Consider the following 20,183-nt stretch of genomic DNA (forward strand, 5'->3'; position numbering starts at 1 on the left):
CTTGTTAATTTGTTTTGTTTGTTTTTTCTAAATTTTTTCAATTTTTTCTTTTTATGTACATTGGTGTTTTGCCTGCACATATGTCTGTGTGAAGGTGTCAGATCCTATAGAACTGGAGTTACAAACAGTTTGAGCTGCCGTGTGGGTACTGGAATTGAACCTGGGTTCTCTGGAAGAGCAGCCAGTGCTCTTAACTGCTGAGCCATCACTCTAGCCCTGTGCTTTTCTCTACCCTATCTTTTAGGAAGCTGGAACAGACAAGAGTGTTTTCCCACTACCTGAACCACAAGATTTCTTTCTGGCCTCCCAAGTCAAGTTTGAAGACCTCATAAAAGATTTGAGAAAACTGAAGCGACAGCTAGAAGGTAATGGGATAATTGCAAGGGTGACTTCTTAGAACAGTTTCATTTGATGGCTGGCTCGTGGTTGGTGTGGAGATCCCCCATGGGCTACTGCAGCCATCATGGGACATTCCTTCTCTGGGCAGTATTTGCAGGCAGTAAATCCACGCATTCCTCTGATTTAGCTGGTGATCATTTGGCATCTCTGTGTCTTGCCATGTCATTGTCTACCCCCGTATGCTCATCTGTTTGTGGTTGGAGGAGTTTGCATGCAGGTGTGTGTGGAGGCCAGGCACCTTGGGTGTCAGCTCTAGAGCATAGCTCATCTTGTTGGTCTAGTTTTTGGTTTTGTCTTTGAGACAGGATCTCTCTCTGACACGAAAGTCACCAAGTAGACTAAGCTGGTTTGCCAACGAGCCTCAGGGGCCTTCCTACCCTCTGCTTCCCGTGCTAAGATTGTAAGTGTGCACCACCATACCTGCTTTTTAAAAACGGGTTCTGAGATTCAATCTTGAGTCCTCATATTTATAAGGCAAGCTCTTTCCTACTGAGCTATCTCTCCTGCCCCATATCTGCCTTCTTCTGATATTTAATAGTTACAGCTTTAATAATAATGGATGCTTATTGCAAGCATACCTTTTTTATATTTTTGGTTGTGAGCCTAGCCTTTAACGGCTGAGCCATCTCTCCAGCCCAAGCATACCTTTTTTATATCATTCTTATAACAACTATGATAAGCAGGAACTATATTAGCATCATTTTAGAGATGAGAAAGTCGAGACTTAGGGAAATTGTCTTTGGTCATAGGCAGGTGTCCTCTGTTTTGATCAGGCCTATCCAATTACATATCATATATTTTCTAACCTTATTTTACTACACATATACATATATATAGGTACATGTACACACATATGTATATATAAAGATATATTCTTTTCATATATATGCACATATGCCATAACTCTATATCTGGTTTTGACACAACTCTATTGAGATAGATAAAACCCACAGTAAATGTTCTATTTCAGTTAAATTCACAATTTTAATGACAAAATCCAAAAGCCTGAAAGCCATATTTTTGGCTTTTTAGAAGGTAAAAAAAAAAGTACATGTCTCTTGGGCAGGAATTTTCCTTTGGCATCTCTCAAGTCCTGTGTTTTCACTGTGGAGACATCTCTTTGTCCAGGAATATAAATACTAGCTATGGCACAGGTGTGACTCCAATGGAAGTGTTCTATGGAGAATTTAGAGAGTGTATTAATATGGAAATGGGGCCCCCGGGTACCAGAAGGAGGGCTTGAGGAGATGGAGAGTTTCAAACAGGAATATTTTTGCACTCAAACATAAAATAAACATTTTAAAAAGGTTTATTGTGAAAGAGTCCTCCAAAACCCCAGTCTTCAGTTTGAGACCGGCCTGGACATGGATACAAAGTGGGAAAGATGTGCTCACTGTGGCAGGGGGAGTCATTTATATTTACCTTGGACATAAAACTTGTTCAAGTAAGGATAGTGGTTACAAGTTAATATTTTTAACGTTGTAAATTATTCTTAAAGGAGCATGCTGGCTCTATCCCACACCCACTCCCACTGTTGTTGATATGGTTGAGAGAATGAATTCAACCAAATGGATCCTTTATACAGGAGTCTTCTATGTGAACTTGGGTTATTTTTTTTTCTTTTAAGGAACTGACAGTTTTATCTTTATCTCTGATACCAGCTGCGTTGGTACTGTAATAAAACAGAATAATAAGCCATCACATGGAATCTTCTCTATACTTCTCCAGTGGTAGAGTTAGGGGGCAGGCAACGCTCAGGATGGCAGCAAAGTTCCATAGTGGGGAATGGAGATACAAGATGTAGACTGTCCCTTAGTGTCCATTCTTAGTCCTGTCTCTCTGACCCTTGTAAAGCCCTTGGCCTGACCCTCCATAGATGTTTGAGAAGAAACTTGATCTCTGTTTGATCTTGCCCTCTCCCGCCAGGGCCTACCTCCCCTGACATCCTCATGGCTGTCCATATTCATATGAGCTTGATGATGAATAGCAAAGGGAGGGGAGGAGAGTGGAGGGGCAGGTTCCCCAGGGCATCTCACTTTGGCTAGGGATGCTGCTAAGTGTCACTCTTGCCTCCCCATCTCCACTGACAATTCCCTCAGTCACTCCAAGGACTCACAGGAGCTTCTGGAGCTGGTGAACCCGCTTTAGGAAGGAAGACTGAGCAGCACCTGAGTTGTTTCCCTTATGCTGGGCTTCTCCCAGAGACAAGCAGTCCCACAAACACAAAAGGAGAGAGCACCATCCCCCACCCCACACACATTGAATATTTAAACAAAAATGCCCTGCTAGTCTTTAGAGATGCCAGTGTTTTTAACACATGAAAGGTACCCAGTAAATATTTAAAGAAAATGCAGAGCCTGGATTCTCTAATGAATTTCTTTTTCTTCTGTATACCATCTGGTGAGATGGCCAGAATCACAGCGGTCCGTTTCATCTCCAGTTCCCATTCAGGTTCACCTCCCTTTCCATAAGGCCTTGGTGTGAACCCAGATTGAATGTTTAATTGAGGAGGACATAATTTTCACACATACAGCAAAGATTTGATGAGGCTTTGAGGTTTATTGTAGCCATTAAAATGTCGTAGCTGCTGGCAAAATCCCAGAAAATGTCTAAAGCTAAACCAGATGTGATTAGCAAGTTTCAAGTGGTGTCAGGCCCCAGGTTTCTGGACAAGCACGACACCACCCTATTGAAAGAAATATTTTAGAGTAGCATTAACCACGCCTTGCCAGAAAAGATGTGAATTTAACCTATGGCTGGTGGGCACACCAATATCACTGATGTGAGTCTCCAAAGTAGAACATAAAAATCTTCCTGAAAGACAAGACTCGATTTTGTGCAAGTGAACATAGAGAGATTGAGAATAGCCTCAACTGGAATTTTTGTGTGATTATTATTCTTAGATTCTTTACAGGTAGCACATCTTTTGCCTCTCACAGTGATCCTGTAGAATTAGCATTACTTTTGAATTCTCACAAGATGAGAAAAACCAAAGTTCTTGGTGTTAATGTAGCTGGCTACTCAAGGGTGGCTCAAGGGTGATGATCCAGCCATGCTATGAAACTGGGCGTGATGCTAGGACATGGCTTCAGTTCCATGACACATCCTGCCTGTGGATTAGAAGGCATGTGATATACCTTAGAAGGCATGTGATATACCTTACAAGGCATGTGATATACCTTAGAAGGCGTGTGATATACCTTAGAAGGCGTGTGTCCCAGTGCTACATTTACTGGCTGACGAGCCCTAGTTCCTTCTGATGAGGGTGGGTAGGAGTTCTGTTTGAGACAGAGACACACTCATTGCCTCCCCCACACCATGCTTCCTTGACTTCCCCCTGTCTTTTTCATTCACAGTGACCTTCTTGGCTTCCACCCAATACCTTTACTCATTTCTTCCATGCTGTGATGTATCTAAGAGTTTCAGAATTATTTTCTTTATGGTGTGCATTTTCCTTCCCTGGACTCCCATATGGAGGGAGAAACAGTATTCAAAACTCTATCCTCCACTACCACAGTAGCTGACTGTTTAATTCTCTTACTTGTTTAGGTTTTACTCATGTAAGATGGCAAAGACTTTTCCTTATATATGTATTGTAGATACCCAAAATGGGTGGTGTAGATGACTGTTAATGAGAATGTTTTGCCCTGAATTTGGTGTTGTTCACTACAAATGCTCAGTGAAGCTTAAAAAGAAAAGAACTCAGACTAAGGGGTTAGATGTGTACTTTTTACTGGTTTGATGAAAGTAAAATCTTATTAAGTAGTGTAACTATAAAAAGTTATTTGGGGAGAAGGTGGATAGTTCAATGGTTGTGTATATGCTTAGCATCCAAAGGCCCTGGGCTGAATCTTCAAAACACACATACACACACACACACACACACACACACACACACACACACACTCACTCGTACGCGCAGAAACAGAGAGAGAGAGACAGAGACAGAGAGAGAGAGAGATGAAATTAACTAAAATCTCATTTTCATCTGGGTTTGGTGGCTCATGCTTGTAATGTTAGCACTTGGGAGGCTAAGGCAGGAGGAGAACAAGACATTATCAAGAAAACAAAGCCCACTTCATTTTCTTACCGGGAAATCTGGATATATAGTACCTGCATCATTGGAAACAATGAATAAATGGTTCCTTTGATAATGACAATTAGAGATAGGCCCCTTTTACTGTTAAAACCATAGCCTGTAGCGTTGGCCCCTGCTAGTCAAGGGCCAGCTGACTGTGACTGGCGATTATCTCATTCCCAGAGTACTCAGTCTTCCTTTGTGAAGATAGAGTCAAGCCTTCATGCTGATAAACACTTAGTTTACTCTACATCCCTTAACCAGACAATGGTTTTGATTTCCTCAGTGCTTTGACAATATAGCAAATAGTTGAGAAATGGAAAGCATCAGTTGTCTTCCTTCTTTACTCCTTGACCTTGTCTGCAGGCCAGCACTCTCAAGGTATTCTTACCCACCCCTTATGTGGTTGATGCAATAATGCCCCTGCACAGCAATGTTCAAACCCTAATCCCTAGAATCTGTGATTATGTTACCTTACATGGGAAAAGGGGACTTTGCAGAGGCTGACATGGGAAGACTATTTGGGTCTGACCAAGTGGAACTAATCTAATCACATGAATCTTTAAATGAATCTTTAAAAGCTGAAAACTTTCCCTGGCTGTGATCAGAGGGAAATATAACTACAGAAGAGTGATCAGAGGGATGCCATGTTGCTGGCTTTGACAATGTAAGACATGGGCAGTGGGCCAAGGAATGTATGAAGCCCGTAGAACTGGAAAAAGCAAGGAGCTCCCTCTCCCCAGAGCTTGCAGAAGGGAATATAGCCCTGTCAGCCTTGATTGTAGCTTAGCTAAGAGTAAGGCATGTGTTCGTCTTCTACCACGCAGAATGTTTAAGATGTATTTTGTCTCAAGCCACTTAATATTTGTGCTAATTTGTTATAATGGCAACAGGAAACAAGTGCATCATGCCATGGATCTTTCTCTGATTGTACCTGATACATCCAGCCCTACACACACACACACACACACACACACACACACACACACACACACACATATTGCATATTCATAGACACACACAGCCTAACTGAGGCCATAGTTGTAGGATTCCCCCATTAGAAACATCAATAACATTGGGTGAAGTGTGAATTATTGCTATAAAAAGAAGTCTGTAGGACAGATAAATATTGAAAATTTTACATTTTGTGTGTATGTGTGTGTGTGTGTGTGTGTGTGTGTGTGTGTGTGTGTGTGTGTGTATAAGTACATGTGTGCATGCAAGGGCACACATATGGAGGCCAGAGGACAACTGGAAAGAGTTGGTTCTTTCATTCTACTGTGTAAGCTCCTACGATCAAACTCAGCTCATCAAGCTTGGTGACCAACACCTTTACCCTCTGAGCCATTTATTTCTCCAACTTCTCCAACTCTAAATAAATATCAAAATGCTGTATATTTAAGTCATATCATGGGGACTGGAAAGATGGCTCAGTGGTGGCTGTTCTGCCAAAGGACTTGGGTTTAATTTCCTTCACCCATGTGGCAGCTCACAGCTGTCTCTAACACCAGTCCCAGGGGATCAATCATTCTTTTGTGGCCTCCTCTGGCTCTATCCACACATGGTGCACAGACATACATTCAGGGAAAATAGCCATACACATAAAATAAACATATAAGAAAATATTTTAAAGAAGCATATTATATAGATATAGGACCTTTGTGTACATGAGACTATCAGAAGCTCTTGGAAACTTCCCAGATTTTGAAATAAGAAAGATTTAACCATCTTTAAAATAGCATCTGTCAGCCTAGAGAATGAGGTACCAGTTCTTTTCTCTTCCCTTACTGAGCACTTAGTGTTTTACAAAACATACATCTGTGAAGTGCAGTTTGTGAAGATGAAATATTGGGACTACTATCGAAGTTTTAAGATAATTATATAATTGCTGGCAAATGATCATTCCTGTGTGGCCATAACAGAAGGCACTGAGTGTTGCTCATAATATTGATTTTGACAATGTCTTGACCACACAGCCCTTACTGAGTCTTCCATCCATAGAAACAAGCAGATCCTCCTTGATGTCGAGACACCTCAAGCTCAAACCAAATGACACTAGTGGTTTTGAAATGATTCTGCTCTCATCTGCTTCTACCCTCAAATACACACTTCTTTGATGTGATCCTGTGATAGTATTTTATCATGAAAAAATTCATTCTGCATGTGAAATAGGAAAGCCAAATTGATTTTTAAGTTGGAAAATGAAATAGGAATTCTTTGGGTAAATGTTGAAAAGTCCACACATTCTAGAAAACACTATTGAAGAATAAAGATACTTTGCCTTTTGGGCTAAAAGTAGTTACTTAACATCCCCTCTCATTAAGATTGAGCTTTATATTAAATGACATCTTAATCAAATATTTCCTTGTACACAAAGCAGCATCAGCACTGCCGTCATATGTCAGGACAGTGTTAGTCCCAGTTAACCCACAGTACAAGATGCTAAAATGTGTGAATATGGCAGAGATTCAAGTTCACCTGTATATCCTTCATGATGTTTCTGGCTTTCTGACTGTATCTTTTCCTCTAAATATTTAAGAATATGTATTGGAACATCCTTTCTTATGTTCCATTTACATATATTTGGAATACACTTAGACAACTATGGAAAAGCAAGGCTCTGTTGACCTTTTCACTTTCTGGTATCATTCTACAAATGTTTATGCTAGAAATTTTTGTTCTCTTGTGCCAGTCCTTCTAAGTCTTTCCTAAATGAGATGTTCAGTGAAACACATAACCCAGGCATTCAGTGAACATTAAAAATTCTTATTCTAATATTGAAGAGTAGTAATTTCTCTATGCTAATTCAAATTGTAGTTACCCCATTTATAGGCATTGTTATTTTTACTGCATAATTGTGTGTGTGTATGTGAGTGCCTATGTGAGTGTGCACATGTATATGTGCAGACATACACATGAATATAGAAGCCAGAAGTCAGTTCCAGGTGTTCTCCTCAGTCACTTTCCATTCTATTTTATAAAGCAGGGTCTCTGTTATCCAATTTGGTTAGAATGAGTGGCCAGCAAGCCCCAGGATCCTCCTGTCCCTTCATTCTTGGCACTGAGATTAGAGGTGTGTGCTGCCATGCCTAGAGTTTTTTTTTTAAATACACTATATCCTGATTACAGTTTTCCCTCTCCCAACTCCTCTCAGATCCTCCCCACTTCTCTACTCACTCAAATGCACACCCTTTCTCTCTCTCATAAGAATGTAAATGGGCATCAAGAAAATAATCATAGTAATAATTAATAATAACAAAATAAACCAGAATAGGACAAACAAACAAAGAGCCAAAGGAAAAGCACAAGAAACACATATAGACTCTGAGACATATATTTACATACATTAAAAATATCCATAAAAACAAAATAGGAAATCATAATATATAAGCGAAAGATCTGTAAGATAAAAAGGGAAAAAATGCTCAAAATATTGTGAGACAAAAAATACCTCCAACCATACAATTGAGTTGGGTTTGTGTTGGCCATCTACTGCTGGGCATGAGGCATGACCCTAAGTGAGGTTTGTCCAGTGATTTCATTGAAGAAAACTAAGTTTTCCTTTGTGAGTGGTTATCAGTTGGGGATAGCTTCTGGGTTAGGAATAGGGGCACGTGTCCACTTCCCCTCTCATCACTGGGACCCCTTCCGGCTTAGACCTGTACAAGGTCTGTGCCATGCCTCGCTTTTTTCACCTGTGTGCTGGGGATTGAACCCGGGTCCTCGTGTTTGTATGGCAAGCACTTTACTGACTGAGCCATCTTCCTGGTCCCACCCATTTGTAGGCATTTTTAGTTCTCATGTCCTTATTTTATGACTACTGGTCAGTCCTCTGTTTGGATGAGCCTCAAACTTGAACCTTCCACCTCAAAATCTTAATTATAAGCAGATATAAGTGCATATGTGAAGCTCAATTTCAAGAAAGCCTTCCTTTTTGAAAGTCTGTTTAACTATAGTCAATAGGTCATCATGTGAAATAGTAAATGAATTCATTCATGTAGCTCTGTGTTTTTCCAAGACTCTTTACATGGTGAAACAATGCTCATATTTTAGTTTTAAATGTAGCTTATAGTATAACTTTTAATATAGGCATAGAGTAGTATAGTAGAAATAGTTCAATTATTTGAATATGTATGTGTGATTTTTATACTTACAACTTGGGTTTTTGTTTGTTTTGTTTTTCAAGACAGGGTTTCTCTGTGTAGCCCTGGCTGTTCTGGAACTCACTTTATAGACCAGGCTGGCCTAAAACTCAGAGATTTTCCTGCCTCTGCCTCCCGAGTACTGGGATTAAAGGTGTGCGCCACCACTACCCGGGTTATAACTTAGTTTAAAAGCATAAATTATGGTCCACTCTCAGTGGAGAGATTAGTGAGATTAAGGATTTAGGAAAGATTAAAAATGTGTTGTTTTAAACAAATCAGCTAAATTGTCTACACATTGGGAAAGCTTTCCTATTCAACAGCACACAGTAAATAACCTATCAACTGTCCTGTGAGGTAGAAACAACCATGTCATTGCCAAGGAACTAATAAACTTAGTAGAGAAGTCAAGTATCACTCACACTCTCCAAAGGCATCACTAGGAGCTGTGAGTGAATCCGATTCTGGGGGAGTATCACCCCCAGCGCAGATTCATATGCTGTCCCTACCATCAGTCAGATATGAAGAAAGAGCCAAAGCATTTTTTGAGAAATGTGAGTTCTCACAAAGCTGATCTCCATTTGCAGTCTTCTTCAGAATGCTCACAGAAAATTTGCTGTCCCACTAGACAGGGGACACAAGTTATGGGAAACAAATAAGAGCTCAGGATCACAGGTGATACAGAGAGAAAACCTTCAAATGAGGTCAGAACATGGGATCAGAGAGAAGATTCTTAACAATCTTTAGTTAATGCACCCAGTGTGCCCAAACATTGTAAGTATAACAAAAAAGTACTTAATCACTGATGAATAAATCCATTTATGATAATCCATTTAATGATAATAAATCTATTTAATGATAAACACGTGGGGGAAAAGCAATTTTTGACAAAAGGATCCATTGTAAAGGCGGTAGAATGTTGGGTGATGGAGGTAGAGAGGAGAGAGGAGAGGGAAGAGAATGTCATCATTTGTATTACACAAAGAAAAACTAAAAAGGACCAATAGTTGTGCAGTGAAATACCAAAATGATCATCTTAAATTGGTGAAAAGCCATTGCCACTGAAGAGAAAGACCTAACAGGCTAAAGAAAGGGAGACGCTGTCCTTTGCCTGCATGGTACTTATTCTGTAACCTAGATGTGTATATAACGTTTATATGCAACCCTTCCCCATGAAGAATGATAAACCAATTCACTTTAAGTGATTGGCAGCTATGTTTCAATGATGCATTGCTGGACTGGGATTCAGGAGGCTCTGGTCCTGACACCTACTGACCACAGGATAAGCTATACAAGTTTGACACATTCCTAGCCTCGGTGAAACTCAGCTGAAACAAGGAAGCTATCATATTCCTCTACCCTGCTCAACTCAGGCGAATACTGGAAGGTCCAGGCGAGGTGACCTGGGGAAAGTACTGCAGGTATCAAATGAAGGTAGTGCTTAAATCAATCCAGAAGCTAAAGACTTGGAGTTTGCTCAGTGCACACTTGTGTGTCTTACAAGAGATGTGGGGAATTGACCTGTGAGGACAAATCTCACTCATTTACCACCTTTTAGGAAGCGCTAGAAGATCTGAGTTGAATGATTATTGACCATGCATAATTTATTAGCTCCTTGCTCCTTTGCAGCCTCTTTGTCCATGGCAGAAGTTTACTAAGTATGAACTCTGATACAAGACTGGATACATTAGCCAGAGTCCTGACTATGTTGCCATGGTGTTAAAAATATTTAGTCTTGCAAGCAAAGTCTTAGAAATAATTTTTTAAAAAACTTTGATATGATTTATTTTTGTAAAATGATTTCAACAAAACAGGCCTTAAGGAACTGGGATAAGTGTTTCAGAAAGTCTGTGGGTGTAAAAGGTTGAACAGCACTGTGACTTTTGAGGCGAAGCATTCAATTAAGTGTGGCATGGTGGGTAAAGGTCACACATTTCCCGAATGGAATGCCTTCAAAGATGAATTATACAGAAAGGAGAGAGGATTCGGAAACTGAGACTTGATCCATCCATTTAATTAATGGAAGACGTTTGTGTTTCCCTTTGAAGCCATGATTGTGCCACCACCAGGTAGGAAGGATGAGTTGATTGAATTGTGTCATCCTGGCTTCTTCCTCACAGTTTACACTCTCTGTTTCACTCACTGTTCATAAATCAGCATGGTTAACAGAATTTAGTTAGTTATTTTGTTTGTTTGTTTTTCGTTGACAAGAAGCATAAAATAAAAGCTCCTTTTTTTTTTTTTTTTGGAAAAGTCTGAGTCAGAAGTCCTGAATTCAAATCTTTGATTTATAAACGGTGTAACCCTTGGCAAGTCATTTGGTTTTCTCACCTTCCAGTATCCAGGTACTAAAATAAAGGCAGTACTACCCACTCTCATGTTTTTTATACAATTTATAGGACCAAATGAAGGCAATCCCTTTGTCCAATATGAGCACAATATATGTTATCTTCGATTCCCCTCGTGCCTTTGCATATAGATTTCAGCCCATCAGTGGGCCCTGTTCACACTCGCCTTCAGAATGTCTTGGCTTAATCCATTGCCTTCCATCTCCGCGCAGTGCATCCTCAGTTGCCTGAAACACTCCTAGCATGTTTCCCTGTTTCTATTCCTGACATCCTGTTCCTTCAGTGTCCACCCACCAGGCTGATTTCCAGCACAATGAACTTGATTCACTGTTCTCGACACAAGATCCAGTCTTAGAGCCATAGACTCCAGATGCTCCCCTTCTCTCCTCTACCTCTGCCACTCCCACCTCCTGCCCTCTTGTCCCTCCCCATAGGCTTTAGCTATCTTGTTTCCACTTGTTTGCAGTAACTGTTCCCTTTGGCTGCAACATTCCATTACTTGAGCCTTCTCTGCCTACCAAGGCTTCAGCAGTCACGTTGAAATCACAATCTCTATTGCAACCCTCTATTTTGATGTTGCTGTTGAGTTCTGTTTTGTTTGTTTGTTTGTTTTCTGTAAATGCACTCTCTTCTGTCACCTGCTCTATGTAGGTATTTCTTTAACATGACATTTTTAGTTATTCTATATTGTGCCCATCAGGACCTGCCACATGTTCAGTGTTCGCTCAGTATTTGCTGTGTGAATGAATGATCAAATCAATAGTGATAGAAATGACCCCATTTCAGATAATTGCTGTCCTTGTTAGTTTTTTGTCAACTTGACACAATTGGGAGTCATTTTGGGAAAAGGAAACACTGATTGGCCTGTGGGCAAGCCTGTGGGGCATTTTCTTGATAATGGCTGATGTGGGAGAGCCCAGCTCACTGAAGGTGGTGCCACCCATGGACGGTGGTCTTGAGTTGTATAAGAAAACAGGCTGAACAAGCCATGGGGAGCAAGCCAGTAAGCAGTGCCCCTCCATGGCCTCTGCTTCAGTTCCTGCCTCCAGGTTTCTGCCTTGACTTCCCTCAATAATTGACTGTTACCTGGAATTGTAAGATAAGTTCAGTCTTTTCCTCCCTGAGCTACTTTTGGCCATGGGTTTTGTCACACTAATAAAAGCTAAGACAATCTCTAACTTTGCTCTTGGACAGAAATTAGATTAATTCCTTATGGCCAGAGATATCAACAAGCATCAATAGGTTAACACTTTCAAGAAACAGACTTTAAAGCTATTCAAAAGGAAGAATGATGGATCAAAGAGATGCTGAGTCCTTCAGCTACTGACAATTAGAAGACTATAACTGTAGAAAGGCAAACAGGTATCAGTAGAAGTTGCTAGATAATTTTGAAGATACATTCCAACTCCGAGATTATAAGATTGCTATTGTCGTATTGTCTTAGAGTACTCTACAAAACTCTTATTCAGTGGGTTGTTGAGTTCATCTCTAGACTTAAGTGACGTGTAATAACTGAAAACCCCAGGGTTTCTAAACACTTACGGGATGTAAAAGCCAACTGTAAAATTATATCAGGCTCAGATCTCAGGTGTTCTCTTTATAAATAGCTCTCAAAGATCCATTCTTGAATTAATCCATGCTTCAAGTATTCTAGCTTTGATAATACCTAGCTATGGAATTCATATCCAGTGTAGTTAGTCAATAAGGAAAAAAATGGCCAAAGTGAGTAATCATAGAATATGATACTTGTATCCCTCACTCTTTAGTCTTTACCAAGTTAAAAGAACATCACTTACCAGTATTCTGATAATGAGGCCTTTCCTTAGCTGTGGATCATTGTAGCCCTCCAGGGTTTCCTGACATAGTCTACATCCATTGCAGATTTTTGCATTTAAAGTAGGGTGATGACTCACAGATGCCACAGAAAACCTTCTCATGGTCGAGAGTTGTCCTCAATCTTTAAAACTTGTCTTGCTCGTGCCTTTATAATTTTATTTTGAAATAATTTTAACTGCTTAGAAAAGTCACAATGATGTTATGAGGTAGTTCTCATAGAGCCCTCACCCAGCCTCCCCAGTCTTATCACCTTGTATTACTGTGATGTGTTTACCAAAACTAAGAAACCAGCACTGATACATTTCTATTACCGGACTTCAGTGTTTCTATGGCACTCACTACATTTTCCATCTGCACACTCTTCCTGTCCCAGGATCACTGCACTATGCTGCTGTGACTCTCTATTCTCCATTGATCTCCTATACCTATATTTATCAATAGCATTTCGTCTATTTCATTTAAATGTACACAAGCAGAACTTTTACACAGCCATATATTGAGAGTAATCCAAATAACCAAATTATGTAAATGCAGTAAAAAGAGCAACTGGCACAAACAAGTTTGGAAAGAATGCAGCTCCTCTTGATAGTGATAAACTCAGTGATAGGTAGACAAGGAAACCAGAAAGCAGCCCATGAACTGCAAGCTTTTAACCTGAGCAGGAATTGGGGAGTGGAGGACTGGAAAAGTGTCATTCACTTGGCAAGTTTGGTAAAATAAGAGGAAAGAGGTGTTCGTAAAGTCACAGTGGTATAATGGTTTAGCCATTCTTCCATAGAAATAGACCAAAGTCTGAGACAGGAAGCAATAAGACCAGGATCATCCAGCCAGGCCTGACACTTGAGTACTCAGTTGCCAAGCTAGTGCTCAAGCGACAGCACCAGAAACTTGTATTAGGTCCAAATATTTTCTAAATAGAAGAAGATCTGTGGGTGTTTTTGTGAATACCAAAATATTTTCCCACCCAAGTAAATTGTGTATCTTGAACTGTGTGGAAGAGTCACACAGCACAAGTGAAATCTCTTTGTGTCAGAAAACCAAATGAACAGTTAGGATGAGACCTCTTTATTCAGAGCAAAGGGAGTGGGAGTATTAGCCAGTGTCTTTATTCCTAGATTCACCCCAAGGTTTCTCGGTTTTAGCTAGATAGAGGCCCTGGGCTGTGGCTCTGCCTTTTAGTTATCCATTGGTAGCTCAGCGGATCTACATGGTAACTGGCAGCCCTAGTTCTGATGGTTGTCATGCCATGTAGTAACCACGCTTCTTGCTAGGCCTTCAGTTTCCTATTTTTTCTATTTAAAATAAAAGGATCCCCATGCTGACACTTGGAGGTTTGGCTAATGTCTCCCTAGTGCCTTTAGAGTCCCTGAGGCACTTGCACAAGTAGCCCATTTTCCCCAGAGACATTATAGTGAGAGCAGGACAGCACAATGGTAATCTGATACCCTGGGTTCAGATTCTGTCTCAGCTACTGATGATCTACATGACTTTTCTCATCCTCTCCTGAAAAAAAAAAAAAAAAACCATGGAGAACATGATAGAACCAAGCTCTAGGAGTTCTTGAGAGAAGTAAAGGAGAAAACAAAATGTAGAAAGCCTGCTAGAGTCTTTGACACTATGGCCATAAATATAAGGGTGATTTGATTTTAACTCTAAAGGTTAAGAACTTGCAATCATGTGAAGGAATTAGACAAAGATATATAGGTCTACATTAGAGTGGATGACCACACAGGATAGGACCACCAACCCTCTCTGCTCTGTAACATAAAGAGTAAACAACCAAGGAAAATCTAGGGTAGTGGATACCACACTAAACCTGGCCATTTGTGTTTTTAAATTACTTTTCTGGATCATTTAGATGGCTGTTAAAAAATCATCAAATCCCTCAGTATAAAGAAAAAAAATCTGCAGAATAGAAGAAGGACCTTGTTTGACCTTTTCAACATGTTTATTTTTTCAGCAAATATTTATTCTAAGCACTGAGCTAACTGCTGATTTTAAATAAACTTGCTGAAATATCAAGCCATTTAGAAACACATTTTAAAAACGAGTATTATTCCCACTTCTATGGAAGAAGTTTACCTTTACTTGCTTTTCAGATTTTTCTCCTGCTGGGAACAGGATCAGATTGCTTCTAAGGACAATGCTTTAACTTCCAGATCTGACTGGGATGGGAAGATACAGGCCATATGCTCTCTTTTCTATTCTGCAGCTTCACAAATGCATGTGCAAAACCCTTCGAAATTATGACCACATAGAGAGCATCAGCAAATACTGCTGCCTCCTCTTATAACTGATACTGTATTGTGGAGTCGTTATGTTTTACAGTCCAAGGCCATGTTTCCCTTTGGGTTGGGATCCCCATGCAAAATGGAATAATTTATGCTTAGAGTAAATTTTCAAACTGATGATACACATTTTAAAATTATTTTTCATCTTTAAATCCATTATAAAAGTAATTGTAAGTCACAGTCCATAGTGGCGAATTCTTGGATGGAACAGCAAAAATAAGGCAGCTAGCTAGCCACTAGGAATAAATAATTGAACAGCTTGCTCAGTAGTATCACAAGTACCTGGTCATCAGACAAACTCCTGGGACTCCCCCGGCCAGCGGAAGAAAGCTTGGATGGGCCTCCTTTGCTTTAAAAATTATTTCTTCAACTCATTAGTGTAAGGGCTGATATCAGTGAATTCAGCAAGCATTTCAGACATTATTATAATACCTACCCTTTCTCAGAGAATCTTGCTTAATTTTCAAGTCAGCTGTCTCCCAGCCCCTCATTCTCCCCAACACACACCACACAAATCACATATAACCACATAATAGCCTCCACTTAAAGGTTTCACCAGCTCATCTCCTCTAAGTGGACAGACGTGAGGATTCAGACTACTAAGGGCTGTTGGACCTGCAATTCTCCTTTTGCCATAACTCAAGAGCAAGGTAGGATCCGTGACAGGTTTACAGGAGAACTTTCCTTTAAATAGCTGAGGTCAGTGTCTGGAAGCTTCCCGTTAATACAACTAACAGTGTCCAACAAGGGAGACTGTCGGCCACTCTATTACCCACTCTAAACTATTTCTGATCTTCAACTTTATTTTCAAACATATCCAGAGAAATCCTGACTCCCAGCGAATTGACAATGTGTCCCTCTTTATGTGAAGCCTTGTTTATGGGCCACAATTCTCCTGACAGATTTACAAGTGTCTGTGGAGTTTTAAAAGACGATTGCTTAACAAGCATTAAGTGAGACACATAGGGCTGTGTAAATATTTTAGCTGGAATGGGGGATTTTTAAAAATGCTTGAGCCAAATATTGCATTAAATCTGACGGCAGTGGCACACTGATTAGCAGTAGATGCCAGCCTCGAGTTTCGCCAGCGATTCCTGTGGCCAAGTGTAGATACCAAAATCCAGCCACCAAGCTTATGAAGTGTGTTTTTTTAAAGTAACTTTCCGCACATCCCCGCCTCTTTTCTTCTATGCCTTTCAGTCTTTTGACTTTTATTTCCTTTATGATCTATTTAGGTGTAAACACTTCCCAGAGTAGAAAACTACAGTTAAGATAAGTCCCTACAAAGGTCTGAGGTAGAGACACTGGCTCTGAGGTCAGAAAAGCCATGGAAGACTTGGAGCCGTCACAGCTGAGCAATGAGAAAACAGGTTGTGTTTTGCTAATAAGCCTGGGTGTGTTAATCACCGGCTGCTTCTCTGTGCTGTAGGGAGAGAACGTAGTACTGCTGCCTCATCCATCCTCTTGCTGATCTCAGTGAAAGAAGGAGGCCTGTGGCCTTCAAGATTTCTGTGTCTGTGAGAGTCTGTCACTTCTCTGGAGTGACAACTACCATAAAGTAGGATTTCTTACTTCATTAACTGAGCAGTGAGTTCCTTGTGTGGCTCTCACTCCTGCAGAATTTCTGTGGAAGTGAGAGCTTGGCTCCATCTTTGGCGATTCTACCGGCCAGCAGCCTCGTGATTCTTACTCATGAACTTCCACTAATGATACGTACATACTTGAGGGAATTCCAGTGGGCTGCACCAAACTGCAGACTCTGTTTCTCTTCCACAAATGGTTCAAATTGTCATACCTCCAAATCATCATTTGATGTTTGTTGATTGGCCAATCTGAAGATCCTAGATTTATGTGTTTATAATTATAAAAATGTATAATTGAGAAATCGTAGTGTTTGATATAAATGTGTATGTTAGTTTTAACAACAGGATGATTAACATTTAAATTAAACATGACATTAGGATGCCCTTCTGCAAAAGAGGCTGGTTTACTGAACAGACCTCAAAACTTATGCTCTTTTGTCAACTTTTAAATATCATTAGTTATTGTCTCTTTGACTAAGTTCTTTCTTGCCATTATCCCTACCTGAGACCAATCACTTCACATTCAAGTTCAGACACAGTTCTAGCCTGTGGTACCCAGTCACCTCTGCAAAGTGGCACAGGAAACACAGCTTGCAAAGTTTCTCCTCTTCATCTCTCTCGGGGTTGAGTAAGTTTTGGCTGTACCAAAAGCAGTTTGGCTACCATGTTTTAAGAATTCTGAAAAACGTTTGCCAACCTCACACACAACTCAGCCTGCTGCAGCCTAAAGAAGCCATCTTGAACTCAGAATAAGTTTGTGTGGAGAAAGCCGTGACTCAATCCCTGACTCTCTCTCTGTAGGGCTGCTTGCTGTAGAAAGGCTTTTATTGGCCAGCTCTAGGGGAATGGCTAAGTGAACTATGGTATATACAGTTGGATAATTTTTATGACTGTAAAATACAATGCTTGTGAGTTTTATAAAATAACATAAGAAAGTGTAAATGAAATATTAGTTGAAATTATAAACGTTTTATTGCCAAGTGTAAGTACATAAAAGCTCGTGTCTAAAGGCAACCCCTGTGATGTTATAGTGAACAAGGGCTGTGATGCAGAGGCCTAGACACAGCATCAAAGGGAGGTTGGTGGCTTGGCTCTGGCCATGGTACCAAGGAGAAGTTTTTCCCTGTTACGTTTTGTTTTTTTTAATTTTCTGTGTTTGGTACCTTTATAGTACTTTCTAGAAGCTAACTGCTCTTCTCCAGGATGAGTTCCCTTCCCCTTCGAAGCCAAGTAACTTCATGCTTAGCTCCAATCTCACATGGCTCCTCTCTGTCTGTCTGTCTGTCTGTCTGTCTCTGTCTCTGTCTCTCTCTGTCTCTCTCTCTCTGTCTCTCTCTCTCTCTCTCTCTCTCTCTCTCTCTCTCTCTCTCTCTCTCTCTCTCTCTCTGTCTCTCTCTCTGACACACTTGTTTTAAAACAAGGTCTCATTCCACAGCCCAGCCTGGGCTAAAACTCACTTTGTAGCCCAGGCTAGCTTGCAACTCATGATCATCTGGCCTCAGCCTCCTCAGTGCAGGGCTTATTTGATCCAGTTGTCCTGTCCATGGCTTGAAACATCCTTATTTCTCTAAACTAGTCTTATAAATAGATTTATGCCAAAACATCATGAATTCTTTGTGAAATGCTTTATCTTTCAAGTTATATAGTTACATATCTCAGAAGATCTTTTGGAACTACAGTCATTAGTTCAAATGAAGGCTTCTAAAGATGGCGGTATTCATGGAGGCCCATGCAAGGAACACAGTTTAGTAAATGGCTGGATCATTTAACACTCTATAAATCAAATCATGCCCAATCCATCTGTATTTAGGCTAGTCATGAGTAGGTGATTAATGAATATTCTTCACGCTAATGTCTCACAGACCAAGGCTGCATCCATAACCACATAATCATCACAATGGAAATTGTGACTCAGCTCTGATGTTTGATAGGAGGGTCCTATGAATAGTGTAGACAATACCGTGCAAAGGCTGTAGTCAGTGGCCGGGCTTCGCAAATCTTTCCAGACGTCCTAAAGCATGCTGGCATGTCCTCACTTAGCCTTGTCACTTCTGCTTAAATTTTTTCATGCAAAATACTCACAATCATGGGACATTAAGGTGCATTTGATCTCGAGCAGCCTCCCTCAGCGAAGTGAATCAGAATCATGGGATTCCCCTGGGCTTGAGATTCCTGGTGGGTTTATTTTTACACAACATTCCTCTGGGGAAACAGGCACCCACTCTCTAGAGGCCTGTGCCCCTCTGCACTTAATCAGAACAGCCCAATGGAGCATCTTTCTGTGCAAAATGATTTCTGTTCAATGAACATTTTGTGCTTTGGGTTTTGTTTTGTTTTTCTTGAAAGAGTAATGGAAGGTCCTATTGATGGAATCCTACTCCATAAGAGGATCCCTAAAATATCTCAGGCAGTTAGGACCCCATCTGGTCTGTGTGAACACACACACACACACACACACACACACACACACACACACACACACACACATTTACAGGTATGTGTAGAGGCCAGAGGTTGATATCACATTGTCTTCCTCAATCAATTCTTTCCCTTTTCTTGAGGTGAGGTCTCTCACTGAATCTGGAGCTTGTTATTTCAGATAGATTAAGTGGCCAGTGGCCAAGAACCCCCTTTATCCACCTGTCTGAGCCCCAGCTCTGGAGTCACAGGCACTCACCACCACACCCAACTTTTAAATGAGTGCTAGCATTCTGAACTAAGGTTTCCATGCTTGCATAGCAAATACTTTACCCATTGGGCCATCTTCCTAGCCCTGCCTGACCCAATCTGATGAAATCCCTGACAAGGAGGAATGTATTTTGGCTTACAGTTCCAGGTGGATACAGTCTGTCATGGCTGGGAAGGTTTGGCTGAAGAACTCCCAAGACTGGCTGTTTACATCAAAGCAGTCAGGGAGAGAACAGGAAGTGTGGCTAGACACAGAACCTCAAGTGCTTCTCCCAGTGGTCCACCTCTTCCAGCAGGGCTCCACCTATCTAATGTTACACAGCCTTCCAAACCAGCACGGCAGCTGAAGACACCAATTTAAGCACATGAGCCCATGGGAGACTTTTCACGTCACCTAAAAAAAAAAAAAAAAAGCAAAAACAAAAACAAAACTCTCCTTGGCCTACTAAGCTTTAGCCATTCTTTCTCTAGCTTAATTTCATACACATATGGTGGCTTAACTTCATACATTCATGACTATAGGGTCAGTCTCCACCTAGCCCACCCTTCTCCATCTGGGCATACTCCTCCTCGCCCCTGATTCCCCGTAAGCATTGTGAAACCTCCAGTGACTTCCCTGGTGCCAGATTGAACAGTCACTCCCTGTCCTCGTCTTCCCTGGCCCTCAGCAGCACTGTATAGAGCAGTGTGCTTTTTCCCCCTTGCCTACCGATTTCTTTTCCAATCATGTAATTCTGCATTCCTCATTTTCTAATTTCCACCACAGCTGGCCTCTCCTGTAGTGTCTGCGTGCCCCAGGCTGTGCCCTGTACCTCTTC

General features: G+C 40.8%; 1 protein-coding gene across 6 annotated transcripts in view; it reads left to right on the forward strand.

Annotated features, from left to right (window-relative positions):
- The window catches only part of Fmn1 (formin 1), a 374,621-nt gene that overhangs the window by 262,060 nt on the left and 92,378 nt on the right, over window positions 1–20,183 (forward strand). For all 6 annotated transcript variants that reach the window (XM_059261098.1, XM_059261099.1, XM_059261101.1 and 3 more), the window contains one exon: window positions 245–365. In XM_059261098.1, the coding sequence (XP_059117081.1) occupies window positions 245–365 (121 nt within the window). The remainder of the gene's footprint in view (window positions 1–244; window positions 366–20,183) is intronic.

This window comes from Peromyscus eremicus, chromosome 4 (genome assembly GCF_949786415.1).
Source record: "Peromyscus eremicus chromosome 4, PerEre_H2_v1, whole genome shotgun sequence".
NCBI lineage: Eukaryota > Metazoa > Chordata > Mammalia > Rodentia > Cricetidae > Peromyscus > Peromyscus eremicus.